This window comes from Rhipicephalus sanguineus, chromosome 3, assembly GCF_013339695.2.
Source record: "Rhipicephalus sanguineus isolate Rsan-2018 chromosome 3, BIME_Rsan_1.4, whole genome shotgun sequence".
Lineage (NCBI taxonomy): Eukaryota > Metazoa > Arthropoda > Arachnida > Ixodida > Ixodidae > Rhipicephalus > Rhipicephalus sanguineus.
This window is the reverse complement of record NC_051178.1, coordinates 121330707-121352654: the sequence shown is the minus strand read 5'-3', so window position 1 is coordinate 121352654 and position 21948 is coordinate 121330707. Positions and strand designations below refer to the sequence as shown.

Below are 21948 nucleotides of genomic sequence, written 5' to 3'. Positions count from 1 at the left end.
CGCTATGTCTTCCTCAACTTGAGTGTGCATATGTGATCTGAAATGGCATTTCTAATTTCTAATTCCAGCAGCAACGCCATTGAGCGAGTCCAGAAAAAATTCCTAAGCATTTACAACCATCGTTTCGATAGAAATGACTGTGGATCTCGTTCTAACGCTGCTGGATTATTATCACTGCCATCACTTTGCTGCCGACGAAATCGCGCTGATCTGTTATTTCTTTACAAGCTTGTGCATGTTATCATACCCTGCCCTGTACTGCCCAACTGTCCTAATTTCCGAATTCCACGTAAGCTGACCAGAGAGAATAGACCTTTTCATGTAACCGCCTGCCTCTGTGAACATTCGACCATTGGCAGGATACAACGTGTTTACAATGCTTACTTTTTAGAGCTCGATGTTTTTCACAGCTCCCAGTCGTTGTTCTGCTCCGAGCTTTGCACTGTACTTACACAGCCTCGTACACTGCTGACATTTTTTTTTCTGCCTGCGCATAGTTGTATATGTGCAATTTTATAACGTTTTTTATCCCTGATATTTTATTATGAATGTTGGCCGTTGGTTTTTTTTTTTTTTCGTGCGCGAGTACAAAGACCTTATGGTTGTTCCTGGGCACGTTAAATAAACGTTTGATTGATTGATTATTATTATTATTATTATTATTATTATTATTATTATTATTATTATTATTATTATTATTATTATTATTATTATTATTATTATTAAAAACTCATTGATTCCTAATCAACATGGTTTTCTCGCTGGCCGCTCAACTACCACAAATCTTGCTAGTTTCATGACGCAGATCTCCACACCTATTTCTCAAAGAGGACAGGTTGACGTAATCTACTGTGACCTGAGCAAGGCTTTTGACGTAGTCAGCCGCACACTGATTATGGTTAAACTTGCGCACTTTGATGTTGACTTGTCAGTTGTGAATCTCCTGCAGAGCTATCTGCTCAATAGATATTGTTATGTTGCCGTAAATGGCCAAACGTCTTCTTTGTATAAAGTGACTAGTGGGGTCCCTCAAGGGTCGGTATTAGGCCCACTCCTATTTTTAATTTACGTTAATGATGTTTCTTTTGCCATTCGTAATTCTTCTTTCCTCTTGTATGCCGATGACATCAAGATTCTTAAGGAAATTCATTCAGTTAACGACTGTCGCTTGCTGCAGTCAGACTTGCGCTCTTTTTCCGAATGGTGCGACGGTAATAACCTTTCTCTGAATACCTCGAAGACAAAATTCATGTCTATCACTCGCAAAACATCTAGCGTGTCATTTCAATACTCTGTCAATTCTGTGCCGTTATGCAAGGTTTATGAAATCAGTGATCTTGGTGTTGTTGTTGACAGCGCGTTAAACTTTTCTTGTCACGTTAAGCGTGCTGCTATGCGGGGCCTTCGTTCTCTCGGATGTGTATGTAGAATATCTCGAGAATTCAGGTCTTCCATGGCCCTACACAAATTGTACACGGCAATATGTCTTCCGCAACTTGAGTATGCGTCCGTGATATGGAATGGCATTGCTCAATCCAGCGGTAACACCATTGAACGAGTCCAGAAAAAATTCCTCAGCATATATAACCATCGCTTTGCTAAAAATGACTCTGGATCTTGTTCAAATACTGCTGAATAATTATCACTGCCATCACTTCACTGCCGACGAAATCGCTCTGATCTCTTTATTTCTTTACAAGCTAGTCCACGGTATCATATCCTGCCCTGTACTTCTCAATTGTGTAAATTTTTGAATTCCGCGTAAGTTAACCAGAGAGAACAGACCGTTTCAGGTACCCGCCTGCTTCTTCCAACACTCTACCGTTCACAGAATACAAAGTCTCTATAATGTTAATTTTCTTGATCTTGACGTTTTTCATAGCCCACAATCATTGTTTTTATCCGAGCTTTGCACTGTTTTGACATATTGTGGCACAATGTACAAAGTCTTCCCTTCTCAGTCTTTCCACATAGTTGTATATATGCAATCTAATTTTTTATTCCCCGTCAATATTTCTCGTGTTGTCATATTTTACTCCTCCCCTTTTGTGTTCATTTCTCTTTGTCTACGTGTTTTTGCTCTTTTTATTTCTGAAAACTGTCTGTATTGTATTGTTTATTTTTATTGTTTTTTTTTTTGCGTGCGCCAGCACAATGACCTTACGGTTGTTCCTGGGCACGTTAAATAAATGATTTATTTATTTATTTATTTATTTATTTATTTATTTATTTATTTATTATTATTATTATTATTATTATTATTATTATTATTATTATTATTATTATTATTATTATTATTATTATTATTATTATTATTATTATTATTATTATTATTATTTCATAATTCCTTTTTGTTACCATTGTGATATTGTTTTATTTGGAGTACATGTAAATGCTAATAACCTGGGAAAAATTTTCTGACACCATCAGTTCGCGGGATTTTTTTCTTTTTCTTCTTTTTTTTTTTTACTGACACCCCGGCATACCGAATATTGGGGACAGTTTTAGGTGCACTCGCTCGGATTGAATAGAATCGTTTTACCTACGTTCCATTTTCTTCTCAAACAATTCTTTCTGTGTTTTCGTCGTCTGTTCGTGCTAGTTGATCTTTTAGGAGCTGGCTCGCCAGGTTTTTAAGCTGGGGCAATGTCCCGCGCCGTCAGCGTAACCTTAGTTTCAGAGGCGACCGCTACAGGCGCAGCTCGCGCGAAAGAGAACTCTTCTTCCTCTTGTTCTTCGAGCACATTGATGATGACGTTAACGCAGGCAAAACCATCAACTGTACATGCGGCGCTCGCTCCACTTCGGCAGTGCGCTTCGATGCTAATCACATGAACGAAGAAGGCAAGGCGGCGGAGCGGAGAGCTCGCAAGGCAGCAGCATAGCTCGGCACACTCACTCATGAGTGCACTCACTCACACTCATTTGAACGTTGTGAGTGTGAACGTGAGTGAGTACTCATGAGTGTGAGTGGACGTGAGTGTGAGTATGAGTGAGTACTCATGAGTGTGAGTGGACGTGAGTGTGAACGTGAGTGAGTACTCATGAGTGTGAGTGGACGTGAGTGTGAACGTGAGTGAGCACTCATGAGTGTGAGTAGTCGTGAGTGTGAACGTGAGTGAGCACTCATGAGTGTGAGTGGACGTGAGTGTGAACGTGAGTGAGTGCTCATGAGTGTGAATGGACGTGAGTGTGAACGTGAGTGAGCACTCATGAGGGTGAGTAGGCGTGGGTGTGAACGTGAGTGAGTACTCATGAGTGCGAGTAGATGTGAGTATGAACGTGAGTGAGGGCTCATGAGTGTGAGTGGACGTGAGTGTGAACGTGAGTGAGCACTCATGAAGGTGAGTAGGCGTGAGTGTGAACGTGAGTGAGTACTCATGTGTGTGAGTAGATGTGAGTATGAACGTGAGGGAGTGCTGATGAGTGTGAGTGGACGTGAGTGTGAACGTGAGTGAGTACTCACGAGTGTGAGTAGATGTGAGTATGAACGTGAGTGAGTGCTCATGAGTGTGACTGGACGTGAGTGAGCACTCATGAGTGTGAGTAGGAATGAGTATGAACGTGAGTGAGTGCTCATGAGTGTGAGTGGACGTGAGTGTGAACGTCAGTGAGCACTCATGAGGGTGAGTAGGCGTGAGTGTGAACGTGTGTGAGTGCTCATGAGTGTGAGTAGTCGTGAGTTTGAACGTGAGTGAGCACTCATGAGGGTACTATTAGTGTGAGTAACTGAGTACACTCTAAGAAAAAGAAGAGTCAAAAGAGGGTCACGGCCGCGTGACTCTCTTCGGGTGTCCATTTGATCCCTTTTGGAAGGTAGATGAGAGAAAGAGAGCATTTGGGCTGGAGTCACGGCACTCTCCTAAAGCGCGTTTCGATTGGCTTCCGCGATGAAGGCGCCGTCGTATGCGCCATACGTATCGCGCGTTTGCCGTTCGGCGCCGTTCTGGCGCGGTGGCTCGCCTCCCTCGCCGACGGAGCCAGCCGGGCTGGCGCCGCGCCTCGGCCTTCTCTCTCAATTTGCTCGGTCTCTTGGAATGCGTTGTGCGTTGCGTCGGTTGCACGGGTTGCGTCAGTTGCCTGTCGTGCAGTTTTGTGTTCGATCAAAAATGCGCATCTTCGGTGGCGTTGACGCCAGGCTCCGTGCTCGAAGTCACGCTAGGAGGGCGGAATATTCATGGAGCCGCGGACACGAACAACATGCGCCCGTTAACGGTGAGTGTACTGCTTTCGTAGGTACTAATTATACAGCTTTAGCTGGGCGTCTGTAGCAGCTCTGCGGAAGTTATCTGCCAGCCATTTCCAACAGCAGCCTGCGTCCGCGGGGCTGTTGCGGATGCCGTTATGCGCGTTGCTGTACAAGCGCCCATAAAATGAGCGATGCAAACAATTATCAAGGGTCATTTTTTGCTGATCGCACATTGTGTCTGCACTGCTGAAGGTGCAAGATGTCGTTTGGAGATGCGCTTTAGTTTACTTCATAATAACATTTCTATCAACCATGAGTGTGCAGCATGCTTCCGCGCGTGGGAACGTAAAAAAAAAGCCCGTCTACAGAACGCTTATACGCACTATATATTATGGTTTTTCTAGGCTTAAAGACGGTAGTTTGAGGTGCAGACATAGTAGGATGCTTCCAGCACGTACGCGTTGGTCACTTAAGTTGGACACGCCTCGCCGGTAAGGTGAAAAAGCGATAGACTTTCGACGGCGCGCGTTGTTGCGGTCGCCGCCGTGCACTTCTTTCCTTGGTTTCTGTTTGCTGTTTTCGTGGTTCGCCAACATCTGCGATGACGCTGTAACAGAATCAAGTGAGTTTACGTGATTGTGGGAGTTATGTGCGCCAATTATAGCATGTGACATGTCTGATCTCGACGTAGACGGCGTCCGCGCGCGCTGCGTGTCGTTCGGGTGCTCGTACTCGAATGTGTTTGCTGAGTATTTAAGGATGGGTTACGTTTGTAAAACATGCGGTCAGTAACCGCTCACGGCGTGCCCCTGACTGCCGGAGGATGTGCTTGGGTGTCGGAATACGCTGGCGCAAAGTCGTGCTTATTCTGAAACCAAATTTTGAAGCGATTTCTCAGAAAAGATTTGCTTTCATTCGTGCATAGCCAGTGCCGACGCGACGGCGACGTCTTCGACACGCTAGCCGATGGAAACGCGCTGCAAGAGTGACAACTGACTCTTGCAGAAAAGTTAAATATCATTTTCTGATTCTACCTTCCAAAAGGGGTCAAATGAATTGCCGAAGACAGTCGGTTGCCGTGACTCCTTTTGACCTTTTTTTTTTTCTTGGAGTGTAGCACTGTTTCGACTATTAATTTTCCTGAGACCGGTGACGTGTGCAACACCACCACGAGCAACCGTTTCGCTAATACTAGAGAAATTAAGAGTCCGCCGCGGTGGTGTAGCGGACGGTGCTCGGCTGCTGACCCGAAGGTCGCGTGTTCGACCCCGGCCGCGGCGGTCGCATTTCGATGGAAGCGTGGTGGTAGATGCCCGTGTACTGTGCGATGTCAGTGCACGTTAAAGAACACCAGCTGGTCAAAATTTCCGGAGCCCTCCACTGCGGCACGCCTCATAATCATATCGTGGTTTTGGCACGTTAAACCCAGATATTATTATCAGAGAAAATAAGTGAGCGCTCAGCAACAGTAGATGATTTCGCCAACTAACATAGTGGTGTTCCAGTTTCTACAGTCTACTAATTCTACTTGATCACTGGAGTTGGTAATACTGACGCGTTGTCGTTTCTTTATTATCTTTTTGTAGTTCTGGAGAATTTACTTAATGCTTGCCTTCATGATTTACCTTCAAATTTCTGTTTCGTAAATCAGTGTGGTTAAGGTATTGTTCATCATTCCACGTCCATATTTTCTTCTTGTTCTAAAGCATCGTGTGATTTGTCAGGAAAAATCCTAATTTTTTTATCCTGACTGTATCCATCTTGGCCCGTCTCTTACCGGTTTACTTTACTTTTTTTCTCTTCAGATTGAGCGCAATTTTCGGCATCACTAATCACTACATTTTATTTTGGCTATAGCAAAAATATTTCACGTTGATACTCCGCAAAGTGCAAAAACTAAAAGCCGGAAGTGACATCACAGGACAACCTGTATCTGTGCCATTTCGTAGTCCGTAGAGGTCGGGCTGCTCCGTAAGTTTACTTCTTTCATAATACTTTCTTACGCATCCCTTACTTCTCACATGTACTTAAAAGCAAAAATTGTAGAACAAAAAAGACGCGATCATTCTGTGCGTTACGGCCTCTGTCTTGACGTCGCGACAATATGATAAAGAAGTTTTGGCTACCTCAGCACGATGGCTTTGAAGGAACCGAGGGACCGTGAATATCCTAGAAACCAGGAAAAAGATTCACAGTTCCCCTGATGCATTCTCCTAAGACGGCTTGAATACCAAAGCCATCGGGTGCGACTATTTGACCATGCAATTTATATCGCACAAGCGCCGCTTTGCTTTTTCTTTTTCACACGAAGGCCGCAAAGGCAAAGGTAGCGCACAGTTCCACGCTTTAGAGGTCACTAGATTTTTTGAGCCAGCCTTTCGTGCTTCGCGTGAGACATAAAAGGCTTCCTTCATAAATTATGAGTTTGTGATGACCTTTTGACCCTTGCGCATAATGAGGTAGGTAGGTAATGAACTTTAAATTATTTAGAGTCCAACGAGGAATCACTGACCCGGGCTAGGCCTCCAGGAGCCGTCGTCCGGGGAACATCATGCGACGTCCTCGGCGATAGCCCTGGCTCGCTGGACAGCCCAGATTTGGTCCACTAGATGTGGGCTGAGAAGGGCGGCTCGCCACCGCTCAGCCAGTCGTCATGGGGTACACACTCCCTCGTCCGGGTAGTGGCGGCGAATACCGCACTCGCACCTCCAAAGTGTGTGTGCCATGTCGGCTGTCTCGTGCCCGCAGCACGGACAGCCGGGTGACGGGTGGAGCGACGGACACAGCCTGTTCAGATGCCGGGGATATTCGAATGTGTCAATTTGCAGACGTCTCAGGTCAGACGCCTGAGACGTCTCTAGCTGCTTGTGGGGTAGCGTTTTCCTGTAGTGGCTGAAGATCTCGTGGTACGTGACCATGATTTCCATGCAGTCCTGTAAGGCTTCTGGGTCTGTTATCATCGTCGCAGAAGAATGTCCTCCAACCTTGGGTGTCTCGCCATCGACGATGTCTCGCACAGCCGCGGCCCTTTCGTCCGCGTCGCGGCGGATTAGCAGTCTCGCGACGCGGTGCGCGCGCTTGTTGTGGTTCGACGGGAGGTCGGGTCTTTGTTCGTTGCCAAGCTCTCCCACATGCGCAAGGAACCACTTGAGATATTTGGTGGTGATCGCGCTGGACTTGAAGTCCGCGACTCTGGCCTTCAGCATGTGCGCCGCCTCGACGGAGACCCATCCCTTGGTAAAGTTTCGCACCACCGTCTTCGCGTCACTCACGACAAGTATGTCCTCGTTGCCACTATGGATTATTGCTAGGGCTATGGCCATTTCTTCTGCCGCCTCGGACGATGGCAGCCTCGCCGGTCCCGTGGCGGTGGTCGACACGAGCGCATAAGGAGGAGATGATGTATTTCCCGTGATCTCGTGTGTGTGTGTGTGTGTGTGTGTGTGTGTGTGTGTGTGTGTGTGTGTGTGTGTGTGTGTGTGTGTGTGTGTGTGTGTGTGTGTGTGTGTGTGTGTGTGTGTGTGTGTGTGTGCGTGCGTGCGTGTGTGTGTGTGTGTGTGTGTGTGTGTGTGTGTGTGTGTGTGTGTGTGTGTGTGTGTGTTTACTGATTGGGCTTGTACATGGACGAAGGAAAAGGACTAGGAGGGAGCGTCACATGGCATTACAGGTCACTTTTCCCGCTTGATGAGGCATATAAGACTTTCGCCTTAATACGAATAACTTTATATGAAGTACACCGATTCAATGTACTAGATACACATTTTTATGGCGAAATGCGGACGTCCATACTGCGTCGTCAACTCGCCATGTCTCAAAAGCGGCATAATCCAAGGATTAACGCGGCCGCTGGTGTGGCGCACAGAAATCACAATGTGGCACAAGGCCGATCAGCGCTGTGGTGGTGTGCTTCTACCTCGACGTCATGAGTGTGCGCTGGATTTTCACTGTGTTCGCCGACAAAACAAACCTAAGCATTCAATGCTATATTGGTCGAGCAGCGTGCAAGCAAAATGCACTTTCAGGGGCGAGAGGGGGGGGGGGAGAAAATTGTCCCTGACATAGCGGCGGAGCATGCTTATGCATGGCTTGACATTTTGTACAAGCTATTCCTACCCGCCCCCCACTCTTACCTTCGTCATTGTGTCCTGGCCCTTGCGGGAATAAATTTTCGTGACTGCGGCTCGTTAGCTGACGTGAGTTTTAAACCCCTGGCATAAGCAGTGAAAGTGGAGTAAGCAAATAAGCGCCCCGTACATTTGCTGTTTGGTCAGTCGACGAAAATGAAAAGTTATACGCTAAAAGGTCGTTATTCGCTCTTCGTTAATTCGGAAAATCGGATGATTCGGACGTGTTCGCTGGTCGCGGCAAGCTTATGCATTGTTTAATGGTATCAAACTCTCGTTAATTCGGTCATACTTGCCCGCAACCCGGTTAATTCGGACGATCCTCGGAGCGCACCAAGCAATCCGAGGTTCGACTCGGAGTTCGACTCACAGGAGGAAAAACGGCATTCGCGAACAACTCAAACGGCTGCGGTCCTTCATAAAAGCGTGGTCGCCGTCCACGATCTAGCCATAATCACGTTTTTGGCGACAAAGACTTCGACGGCTGCGGCCCACTTGCTTTGTCTTCGATTTTTCTCGGCGCACGCGAACTGCGTGGGTGATATATCTATGATCGCGTCCATAGCGCCAGCGGCGACTGCGGGTCAAAGCTGCGACAAGTAGTAGTTTCGTTTTCGCCGCGTCGCTTCAGAACTGTTTAGTAGCCATTCATTATTGTGCATTAGCGAGCCAGGTTTATTCAGCAGCGGATGCTGTGCCGAGCAGTTTCGTTTCGACTGTGGGCGCAGGCCGCGCACGCGCCTTCGGAACTGCGTGGTCGCCATGATCGTGTCTTAATTTAGCAACCGCACTTTCGTTCACAGCGGATGCGGCACTCAGTAGCCTCGTTTTGACTTCGGGCAATGCACGCGCAATGTCACGCAACTCGAACATAGTGGAAGCTGTTGAAGGTGAAGAGATTCAGCCGCAGTGCGCATGCTGGTATAAAATTAGGTTGCGACATTACGATGAACGAACGATCATTTGTCGATCATTTTTCCGGCGCAGAAGTTATCTTCACGTGCGCGTGGTGGCGGTGGCGGTACGTAATAAGGGAGGGGGGCAGATCACGTTTAGCGTTAAGACACGGCTGTCTTGAGCCGCGGTCACATTGTGAACGGAGTTGCGATGAAGACATTTGCGGCATTTGCATTGCTTTTATTCCAGATATGTACCATGAATTTAAGTGGTCATCAAGAAAATGCGAATGCATTGATGTAGTAGACACTTGTTTATTGTTTCCTTGATACTTTCGATAATTCGGCATTCGGTTAATTCGAACAAATTTTCCGCGGTCCCGACATCCCATATGACATCCCCTGAGCAATGTATGGGTAGAGGGGCCTTCGTCAGGGAGTTGCATCTGCTTTTAGCCCCTTCATCCCAGACAATGTCTGTCTGAATAAAGTTCAAATAAAAAAAATAATACATATACATAGCACATTTCCCTTGAACCAGTGTTAACATCCGCGGTTTGTTTCTGAGACTATCCATTACAAACTTACAAATCTGCACGTTCGGATATAACGAGAATATATGAGAGATGATCATCTTAGATGCGAATGCATACAAAACTTTTGTCCAGTGTGACAGAGAGATGTGAATGAGACCCGGCGAGGTTGAGTAGGTGTGAGTAAAGTCCCTAGATTTTTCCCTGTTCTAGGGACTTTAGGTGGGAGTGGTAATGATCGAAGATGGGAGCTATTGGTCGTGTAAACGCGAGTATCTGTGAACGGGAGTGTACTTCAATATGGACATCAGGGGCCGCATGTGATTGTGAGTAGAGCGGAAAGCATGGCATGTTCATTCATGAGTAGAGTCATTTCAAAGGTGTGAGTGTGAGTATGAGTGAGTGACGAGGGATATGAGAAGGCATGAGTATGAAGGCAACATACGAGTGTAATAGGTGTGAGTATGAATGTGAGTGAGTACCCATGGGAGTGAGTAGACATGAGTGAACGTGAGTACAAATGGCTGTGAGTAGGTGTGAGTATGAACGTGAGTACAAATGGCTGTGAGTAGGTGTGAGTATGAACGTGAGCACCGGTGTGAGTAGGTGTGAGTCAGTACTTACCAGTGTGAATGGGTCGGTGAGTACCGATGGGTATGAGCAGGTATGAGTATAAACGTGAGCGAGTGCCCATAAGTGTGAGTACCCTTGAGTGTGAACGTGAGTACTTATGAGCGTAAGTGGGCGTGAGTATGAACGTGAGTGGGTGCCTATGAGTGTGAGATGGCGTGAGTGTAAACGTGAGTGAGTACGAGTTGATGTGAGTAAGAGCGTGAGTAAGTGCTATGAGTGTGTGTACGTGTGAGTGTGAACGTGAGTGAGTAGGTATGATAGTCAGTGCACGTGAGTATGAACGTGCGTGAGTACCAATGAGTGTGAGAGGCGTTACTGAAAGTGAGTGAACACTTATGAGTGTGAGCGGGCGTGAGTATGAACATGAGTGACTACCAATGGTCGTGACGTGTGAGCATGAACGTGAGTGAGTGCCTATGAGTGTGAGGAAGCGTGAGTATGAACTTCAGTGGGTGTGAGTGGGCGCGAGTATGGGCGTGAGTATGCCCATCAGTTGGTGTTGGTGGGCGTGAGTATGAACGTGAGTGAGCGCCTATGAGTAGGAGTAGGTGTGAGTATGAACGTGATTGAGTACGTATGACTGTGAGTAGGCGTGAGTATGAACGTGAGTAAGTGCCTGTAAGTGTGAATATGAACTTGAGTGAGTGTCTATGAGTGTAAGTAAGCGTAAGTATGAACGTGAGTGAGTGCCTATGAGTGTGAGTAGGCGTGAGTATGAACGTGAGTGAGTGCCTGTAAGTGTGAGTATGAACGTGAGTGAGTGCCTATGAGTGTGAGTAGGCGTGAGTATGAACGTGAGTGAGTGCCTATGAGTGTGAGTAGGCTTGAGTATGAACGTGAATGAGTGTCTATGAGTCTGAGTAGGCGTGAGTATGAACGTGAGTGAGTGTCTATGAGTGTGAGTAGGTGTGAGTATGAACGTGAGTGAATGCCTATGAGTGTGAGTAGGTGTGAGTATGAACGTGAGTGAATGCTTATGAGTGTGAGTAGGTGTGAGTATGAACGTGAGTGAATGCCTATGAGTGTGAGTAGGCGTGAGTATGAAGGTGAGTGAGTGCCTATGAGTGTGAGTAGGTGTGAGTATGAACGTGAGTGAATGCTTATGAGTGTGAGTAGGTGTGAGTATGAACGTGAGTGAATGCCAATGAGTGTGGTAGGCGTGAGTATGAAGGTGAGTGAGTGCCTATGAGTGTGAGTAGGCGTGAGTATGAACGTGAGTGAGTGCCTATGAGTGTGAGTGGGCGTGAGTATGAACGTGAGTGAGAGCCTATGAGCGTGAGTAGGCGTGAGTATGAACGTGAGTGAAAGCCTATGGGTGTGAGTAGGCGTGAGTATGAACGTGAGTGAATGCTTATGAGTGTGAATGGGCGTGAGTATGAACCTGAGTGAGTGCCTATGAGTGTGAGTGGGCGTGAGTATGAACGTGAGTGAGTGCCTATGAGTGTGAGTAGCCGTGAGTATGAACGTGAGTGAGTGCCTATGAGTGTGAGTGGGCGTGAGTATGAACGTGAGTGAGTGCGAAGGCTGAAAAAATTGGGGTGAGTGAGTGTGAGTGAGTATTCTCTTACAGTGCCGACCTATGGGCAGCAGCAAGCGGGCTCGCCGCCAAGACCCTGCGGTAAGAGCTCGCGAGGCCGCAGAGAGACGTCAGCGTCGTGCGGACCCAAAGATACAAGCCCGCGAGGCCGAAGCAGCGCGGAGCGGTGGCAAGAGAACCTCGAAGAGGTACGGGCGCGGGATGCAGCGGCCAAGCGTCTGAAGTTAGAGGCGCCGACGCGCGCTTCTAGCGCAATTTCCTCGACCACACGTTCGGCCACAGCTGCAAGGTCTGCGAGCGCTTGTGGTTCGACAACAACCTGACCACAATCGCTACTATAACAACGTGTGACGTCTTTATATGACAGTAGAGGAATTGTACGGAGCATTCACGGTTTACCCGATTATCTCCAAGCCATCTCCTCAATCATCATTCACTCCATGGATATGGCATGAATTTTTGAAGACCTGACATTAATATGTTTACATTATATTCACGTTTATTAATTGGTGCGAAGCATTCTCTTGTAATCCCTATACAGAGACTTGCGATGCCTTGCGATATTTCACTAAGTCTCACCAGCCTTTCGGTTCATCGCTCAAAGACAAAAGTCAATCAATGTATCTTGAATAGCCTAATGTACAGTCGTATCTAAACTACCTCCAGATGTATGCCGGTTGGTGACTTTGTGCTCTGCTTGACTGCGCAGTAAAACGACTCGCTGTACCTAAATATCCTCATATCAACTGATATACTTAACAAAGAGCACTACTTCTTTAATAAAGCAACCAATCAAGCCTGCCTTCACGGGGCATGTAGTTTGGTGTACCTGCAAGACCGCGTGCTCACCATTGAAGGACAGTTCAGTATTACGTTATCGCCGGGATCGGCTCTTGTACAGTCAGCGTCGAAAGTTTAGGTAACGCGAGACAACAAAAACCTGAATATTCTCGCTGCTTCGGCAGGCAGCCTTGAATTCAGATTTTCAGCCTGTTCTAAAACGAGCAAACAACGTTTACTGCTCAGTTCTACCAAGTACAGTCAAAAGTCGCCGAGAAATTCAATGTTTCCTCAGACCTAATGGCCTCTATACCTTTGACACCGACTGTACATTTGCGGCCACCTGATGTCACCGTTCCGCGACCCGATAGAAGTCCGTCCACGTACGCGTTATGGGCATCGCCTTAATCGCCCGATGGTAACGCCACAAACTTCCCTCAATCTACCCGCTCAATTATTTCGCCACGGACGCACACGGCCACCTGCTAGGCAAGCGTCGATTAATCGTGCTGCAACTATTCGCGCCATACTTCGAACTACAACAATTCTTCTCGAATTTCAACCGCACTGTTTCAAGCAGATTGCTGCCCTCCAATGTATATGGAGTGCCCTGGCGCATGCTGCTTGCAAGCTTTCTGCTAAACCTTGCGAATACCTGCCTATACTACCGCATATGCACCACCGTATTTCCCAAGCGCCTGAGGTGGATGATTTATGCCCCCTATTTTCTCGCCAGGCCAGCGCCCTCGTTATTGCGCGAGTTCTGGATGGTAATTGGAGCGAAATGAAGGATCGCATCAATTAAACCCGGACGGATCGTAATGGGCCAAGCATGATATCCGTATCGCAGCGTATTGCGCAAAAACCCGTTTCGAAGCTGTTTCAGTGAGTGCCGCCACTGCCTATTCCTCTTTCCTTTAGAAGAGAACGACGGTGGGCAGTTTCACTACTCTTTAGTTTGCAGTGCGAAGGTGAATTGCGCAGTGGTTGTCAAAAGTTGGCCATTAATTTGTTCAAGTTTTTTGTTAACGTTGAAAACAGCCAACGTGCGTCGTTTCGCTCTCTGCACACTGTAAAGCTTCCTCAGCAGGATTTCCAAAAGCGTGTTTGTGCTGGTTATCCGGTTATCTCTCGTAGGAAGAATATCTCTATAATTTTACTGTTCACAGTTGTGAACTAGCAAACGAACAGACCATATTGTCCGCTCGCCAGTCGCACTTTTTTTGTGGCACAGCGTGGTCTAACGTCAAGAAAAGAAATCTGACCAGGACCACCTGTGAACAAAAGACCTTGCGATTCCAGGCCAATCATTAGAACCACTGCGTCACAGCCGTGTTGAACAGGCAACGAGATATGATAGTTGAGCTGGGGTACTGATAAACAACGATGATTTTCTGTCATGTGCGCCACCACGAACCATTACAATAATGAGTTGATAAACAGACATTATCTCTTACTCAAACGCACCTACACTGTACTTTTTCCCTTTAGGAGGTTATTACCATTTTCCAACACTTTTGTTGTTTTCCTAATAGCCGCTGCGCTTCTCTCAAACTTTCACTCTAGTATCGGTATCTTTCCCAATAAGACATCTGAAGTTAACCAGAAAGCGAAATCTGGTATGTAGTCTTCGCAGAACTTTGAAGAGAATCAAAAAATCACCTGAGAAGTCAGCTTCTGAACTTTAATAACTTTATTGAGAAAATGCATATACTTCGAAATGGAATGTTCGTAAGCAAGAAACATGTGGAGCCTGCCCATCATCAACACGAAATAAAGAACGCTGTCATTCTACAATGGACCAATAAATATTACATATAGGATGCCTCTTCTACTGTGCCTGTCATCTTCCATCCTCTCTTATAACATGCGTTATTTAATATGCGACAATTTCATGAGATCAAAGGTCATACGTCTGCGAAATAGGCCTATCATTCTATTTTCGGCAGCCTATCAGAAATCTTCGCCGTCCTAGCCCATAAGGTGTGAAACATTTTTGGGTCGTCATCAAAAATTCACGAAACACAACTTTAATTACACTGGCGCCGAGTTTAAAAGATCACCCTGTCAAGAAAATCCCGACGGTGCCTTTCGCAATTTTTCACTGCTAAAAAGTTTCGTCAAAGGTGCCAACTGTGTGCAACGCTTGCGATGTTTAATTCCCTGCAGCCCCCAACGCAACGTTCCCACGGTTTCCCTGAGGGGCTTTAAACGGGGTGGTTATTGCGAAAAGTGTTTCGCGAAAGTAGTCTGCCGCCGCAAACTTAGTCGGTGCTGACGAAAGCTGTTTTCTGAGTATAACATAAGCCTAGATTTGCACACGAAGGTACTTCCTTTTAGTGGCGAAGCTCCTTATGCCGTGGGTCTGTCCATCCTCCGTTTGTTTGTTTGTAGTAGCCACCTCTAGTTCGTGAAAAGCGCGCGTTCTGGTATGCAGTAGAAGAAGAAGACGACGTTGACGAGTGAGACTCTCGTGCGTGTTCGCCTGTGTGGCGTTCTTTCTTCTTTACTACGCCTCGTGTTTTCAACGACGCCCGAAGACAACATTTCAGAAGTAACGCGCCATGAGGCTCCCTCTTGGCGCGCTTTCTATTTCGCTCGGAGTCGCCGGATGGAAGACAAGGCTACAGAGACCCACCCACGAGATAGCCGTTAACTTTGCAGTGGTCGAACGTCTTGGCAAAAGATTGCCGTTCTCTTATGTTTTCTTTACTTGTTGTTGCCTTCTGTAGTTTCCCGCCTACCACGTAAGCCTAGCTAGTTTTATGTCAAGCTTGTAGACGATGTGGAACGGGACCCCATACTTACTGCGGTGGACGTTCTCTGTCTTACCGAGACGTGGAACGCCAAAAGACCGTATATCAAAGGATACGTTCCAGTCGTGTGCATCGATGACGCAGAGCGTCCTGCAGGTGGTGTGGCCGTATACGTCAAACAAACAGAACAGGCACAAGATCTGAAACTACTACCAACGACACAGAGCCACAACGGTGAATATGCTGCCACCGATTTTGATGGATGCATCATCATGACCATGTACCTTGCGCCCAATTTGTCGAGTGGGAATATCAAGACATTCATTGACACGGCATTGTGTAATTATGACAAGTACAAGAATAGACCATTTGTGTTAGTTGGTGACCTGAATGTCGATATTACCGAAAAGAACAATGAGTGGTTAATACAACATATGGCAGCCAAATATGCTCTCACGTGCACGTCCTTTGATCATATGAAACCAACGACCATCCGAGGGACGTGTATAGACCTGGTATTTTCAAATTTCCAATTGCAACCCGTACAGGAACCGCTATCCCTTCATTTCACGGACCATAAAGCCGTGATAATGAAGGGACAACGCAAGCCAAGCATCATCTAATTCAGAAAAATAAAAGTTTGATGTTTGTAATATACACACAGTATTTCTCACTCTTTATATGATGATTGATGGGGCGTTACACAGAAGATTCACGGTTTACCGATGATTCCCTCCGGAGCTTCGCCCCACTCATCATCGTTCACCACGTGGATATGCCATGATTTTTTTTTCTTTTATTTGTCCACACGCTGATACAGAGTGGTAGAAAAAAATTTTTCACCTTTAGCCTCGACTGCGAAATTAGGCCACAGGCGAGAAAACAGAAAACTACGCATCCCGACCGCAATCGAGCATTGCAGTGGAGCGGTGCTGCTCGAGCAGCGTAATCCCCAAAATGGAAGGTTGTCAAACAAGCTGCGCCATCTACTCACGCCGATGAAAAACAGGGGATAGATCGTTGTGGCGTCTTTACGTATAGCGGCAGCACAGTCTGGTTAGGAATGAGGGAGTTCTTGTTTATGCTTCTTTAGATGCGAAAACACGGGACGGTCAACTACATATCAGACAGCCGGCTGTCGTGCTCATTAACTCTTTTTGACATTGAGTTGCCTGCAAATATTACCACAGTAAGCTATTGAGCCAGTGCCTTCAAAAACTGCGCCTCCGCTATAGTTCAACCGGTATGAGAAGGTTGACTATTATAAATGTTCAACTAAACACCAACCTTCTGTTTACTAAAGGCTTTGTAGCTTTGCAAATATATCACTTTCATTGAAGTATCCAATCTAAATGCAGCAAATAGCTATACGTTTGCAGTTGCACTTTATTTTAGTTAAGTGTTTCTAGGTATATTTCGAGCATTTCAAAAGCATTTTTTTATTAGTAGAATGCTATTATTTTTAAGCAACATTCACACGTCTGCATGGTATAGGTTCAACTTGAAAACATTATCGCGAGCTATATTATTAAATCGCCCTTTATATCACCAAGTCAAGAGATTTCGGAGCTGTTTTCGTGGCCCATTTTGTAAACAGACCATTTTGGACTGCATTTTGCAAAACGTACAGACACGCAGTACCGAAGGTGCACGGTACAACGGGCACACTGTTTTATACAATACCAAGGAAAAGCGTATTGAGTAGAAAATAATCACAGCCTACATAAATATTAACAGTCACACACGAAATATTTTATGGCCCCCTCGTTATATGCCACCCATCTCTTGGCAACAACCAAGATTCTAGTAGAGCTGCCTCAACAATTACAGAATAAATTGGTACATACTTGCTGTCTTCTCTTTAGTTTTGACCCAGGCTTTCATTTCGCGGGATATATTAATATAAAAAATCCTCCTTAAGAAACTACAACGCGGTGTCAGCTGCGGCCCTGCGGAACTAGGACCTAAATCCCAAGTAGTGTAGGTCCTCCTGCGCTTAATCTACAGTCGTTAAACATGTCAGCAGTTGAGAGCCTTGCCATATATTCTAAGTAGTTGGTATTTGCCAGAATTAATTACAGTAGCCAACAGAACCCCATTTCTCGGTCCCACTAAAGTAACATAAATGTCGCTAGTGTTGTGCAAGACTTAATATAGGAAAGTGCGTTTAATTTTAAAGTAAATGCTAAGTTCTGAGCAATATTTTCAACTGCGAAAATTTTGGCAAATGTTAGCGAAGAAGCTTACGAGCACTTCAGCACAGGAGCATCAGCGCGCACTGCAAGCGCGATATTGCTAGAAATATTCTGAAGGTGTTGATCGGGGTACAGCTTTCTTAAATGCAGTCGTTGATGCAGTAGAAAAGATATCTCGCCCCATATATCAACATTTATGAACAGGAGCCTGAAAAGATTGAAAACTTACAACGAACACAGCAAATAAGCTCATTTCAGGCCTCTGCATTTTCTTTTGCTGCTTTTGCAGCCAGCGTATCCATAAAGTTGACAAGAGCGGCCGAATTTATTCCTTTATGAGATGTAGTTAACGAGCGTTAGGCATTCTCACGTCATGTAATATTTATGTAGGGAATACTGCGATTGTCTCGACATTTATATCAAGCCACTGTTTTTTTCTAAATAAAGTGAATTCAGAAAGTTGTACGCTTATTTAGGGACTGATGTAGCCTCTTCCATTTTTCACTGTAAAGAGCACACCACCTCATAAAGAGACACTATGTGGCAAAGCTCCCTATGCACACGAGGCATAGGTGTATCTTAGGTATTCGAATTGCCAGATTCGTGGGAAGTTTCTATATACGATGATAAATGTCACGCATCAAGCACATATGATAAAATACGAAAAGTAGCTCAAAATATTCACAAAAAAATTACGCACCCGTACAGGACCGCACCGATATTAGTATTGTTGTTGTCGTTGTTGTTGCATTTGTTGCTTTTATTAAATGTCTATAAGGAGAGGTTGGTGTAAATGTGTGGCGCCTGCTACTTCTCTTGCATAATATTCGTCGTCCTAAAGTATTTGTTGTTGTTGTTGTTGTTGTTGTTGTTGTTGTAGACAACGCAAATTTGTACAGCATTTTTTAAAATTTTTTAAAAATGATTTACTTTCTTTCTTCGGTATATATATATATATATATATATATATATATATATTATATATATATATATATATATATATATATATATATATATATATATATATATATATATATATATATCACTGCTTCTATCTTTCTCTTTCTGTTTTTCTTCATTTCTTTCTCTCTCTTTGTACTCGTTCTCTCACCCACCAGAGTAAATCCATTCCACGCCGGACACATCGGCGTACGTGTTCTGGCAGCGAAGCAGAAGATGAAGAAGAGGGCGAAAAGGAAGAAGAGGACGAACATAGCACATGCCCGTTCATGATGATGATAGTTTTCTGTTCGCGGATAACAATCAACGGCTGGCATAAACATCTCTGCTGTTAAAAAATGCGGGAAGTTAGCACTAAGTCGCGCAAAGTTTGGCACAGCGAAGCACGGGCCCGTCGCCGCTCGCTGGGCAACCGATTTCTCTGTCTCTCTATATCTCTCTCTGGAAGTTGTCGGCCTTCTTTGTTTCTTTTTATTTTCCTCTTTCTTTCTTCCTCTCTTTCCTTTTCTCGCTTCTCTCTGTTTTTTCTGTCTTTTTTCGACTCGGGTTATTTCTATTTCTTTCTTTCTGTCTCTCTCTCTTTTTCTTTCTATTACTTCTCTTTCTTTCCTATCTTTGTATCACACTCTCTCTCTCTGTTTCTCGCTTGCTTCCTCTCTTTCTTTGTATCTTTTTTCTTTCTTTATATTTCTTTCTCTTTCTTTGATTCTCTCTCTTTCTCTCTTTCATTTTCTCTCTGCATTTCTTTCTCTTTATTTCTCTCTTTCTCAGTCTTTATATGCTATGCTTTACTCTCTGCCCTCCTTCTTTCCCTACCCTCACATCTTTTTCTCTTCCCCCTCACTTCCCTTTTCTACACCCTTGCTATACTATACTATACAAGGCTACGCTACGCTCTGTGAGCGTGCCTGGATAGCCGAGTGGTTAGGACGCTCACATTCGGATCATGGGTGCGCGGGTTTGAATCCCGCCACCACATGAAGAATTCTTTTTCGCCAAGGTTTTCTCTTTCTTTATACATTTCTTTCTTTCTGTCTCTGTGTTGTTTCTCTCTCTCTCTTTCTTCGCCCTCCTCCTCATCCTCACATATCTCCTTTGCTTTGTGCTTCCCCCTTGCTATACGCCGGACAATCGGTGCACGTGTTCTGGGAACGAAGTAATAGGTGAAGAAGATGACCAAGAGAGCGCGTGGCGGTTCATGATGTTGATTATCTTGGGTCACGTCAGATTACGCCGATATAGTACAGCTTCGATGTAAAAGAGACGACGTTCCTTTAGTGGTTCTGTCCCTCAGCGGCAAATACTACAACTCGCTTCGGTTCCCGCCATCGTACTGTACCTTGCTTCTTGCGAGCTAGACAGACGGGCGCCATGTAATAACACAGAAAAATAATGCACTGAAAAGTATAACAAAGGCGTAGCACCATCTTTTTCAAGGAAGCGAATCGCTCGAACTAGCCAAAGCCATTTGTCCAAAACCGCGGAAAATTCCCGGAGGTCCATTCCGGGACAATGCGGACAGCCTGTCCCTGGAAGAGCCAGAGCCGAGAAGTTCCACTTCCGTGTCTGGATAACTCACGCCATCGCACCGATGCAGTGCCGGGCGAAACTTTCTGCTCCGGATACTTCCGCGCCTGTCGACCAACTGCATTTACTTCTTATATTTCTGCTTTTGTCATAATCGCCAGCGTTTGAACTCACGCGGTTCTATCGTCTCAGATGAAAGTGGACGGCTACCAGGAACTCATTTTGTGAACAGCTTTCGAGAGCATGACGGCTGTGGACCCCAGAGAATGACCTGCCGTGAACACTCGGTTCCGGCTGCTCAGATCAGCGTGTAACATTTTGAATTCTTTACCATCTGAAAGCCTGCATGGGCCTGACTCTGCAACATGAACCGCACGGCATAAGAGAATATCTCTACTTTACAAGGTTTCGTTTCATTGCTACCTCTTTTCCACAATGGCTATTTCGGTACTGCGCCGATTTCCCGCGTCAGTCCTTGAAATGCAGTTACGTCCTTCTTCAAGTTTGGCAATGCGGATCCTGTTTGTCATTTTATTATTTTCGCGGAAACCACGAGGTATTGACGAAGATATGTTCCAATAACAAAATAGGCATGGAGTTATAGTTTTAAAATCAGTATTCTGATGAACTATCCAACCAATTACACTAGCCTGAAATGGGAGATTGTTTTTTAGTTATCAAGTTCGAAAATTCGAGCTGATTAAAAAAAAAAGAGAGAGAAAGATTCGGTCTGATGAGCTCAGCTGCGGTAATCTGACTTTCTTTTTGCAAACATTCGCTCAGGAAAACCTTAAAGTCATTTCATACACGTACGCTTCCTGTCGCTACTATTGCTTGTCATCCTGTGCACCACGCACCTTCACATTTCCTTTTTCTTCACGATCATGTCATTCGTTCAAAACAAGAAAAAAGTAAAATTAATGCGGACATGTTGTAGCATTATTGAAAAAAAAAATTTTCGGGACACAATGACTATAGGGCCTCCAACTTGTTACTATGAACACTGGTTACGGCTGAAAAAAAAAATGGTCATTTCTGAGTCCCGATAGCGTCCGTTATATTGCGTCCCATTATTTCTTTCTCTCCACCTACCTCCCATTCCACACTACACGATCCGGGTGCTGGCGATATTGTTCACTTCCTTATTTGTTTATGAAAGTTTTCATTACGTGGTTTTTAGGAGATGTTCTTGGGGATAATACCAATGTCTATGTTCACAAAAAGCACTTACGCTATCATTTTTCCTAAGATAACATTCCGGTCAATCTTGACGCTGGACATCGTATTAGGGAAGGTGACATAGCCTGACACAAAGCTTATTTACGAAATAAAAACCTTGAGAGTTCTTTCCGAGTCCCCCCCCCCCTCCCAGCACACAGGCTTAACTCACTGAAGGAACAGAAAACAAAAGCAAGTTTAATCCGTAAGATGCGAATCGAATTACTCTCGTGAATGGCGCGCGTGTGCTTGTGAAGTTCGCAGAACCATCAAACGTGACCTGCATCTCAATCATTTTCTTTTACTTCTTCGCCTTCACGCACAATTAAAAGAAGAATCAGTCCCCGTTACACCTTTTTCACTCGCATTCCCATTAGGGAGCGTTGCACTGTCCTCATCCTTCCGCACTTCTTTTGCTTTTGAAAAATTCCCATCACCGGTGATCGCTTTAAATTAAACCGCTTTTGTGCGGAGCGGAGCCGGCGAAAAACTTCCAACGTGCCCGACTCGCACGTGTTCTGCATAAGGACGCTATACTTCCTCATTCTTGCCGCGTTAGTAGCGCCAGTAATAAAAAAAAAAAAAGAAAAGTACGACCTC

General features: G+C 45.3%; 2 protein-coding genes across 4 annotated transcripts in view; both read right to left on the bottom strand.

The window, feature by feature from the left end:
• The window catches only part of LOC119387033 (FERM domain-containing protein 5), a 300038-nt gene that overhangs the window by 266693 nt on the left and 11397 nt on the right, over positions 1 to 21948 (bottom strand). The window lies entirely within an intron of this gene.
• The window catches only part of LOC119387031 (FERM domain-containing protein 5-like), a 12507-nt gene continuing 10987 nt past the window's right edge, over positions 20429 to 21948 (bottom strand). Inside the window, exon 8 of the mRNA XM_037654331.2 lies at positions 20429 to 20488. Within this exon, the coding sequence (XP_037510259.2) occupies positions 20429 to 20488 (60 nt within the window). The remainder of the gene's footprint in view (positions 20489 to 21948) is intronic.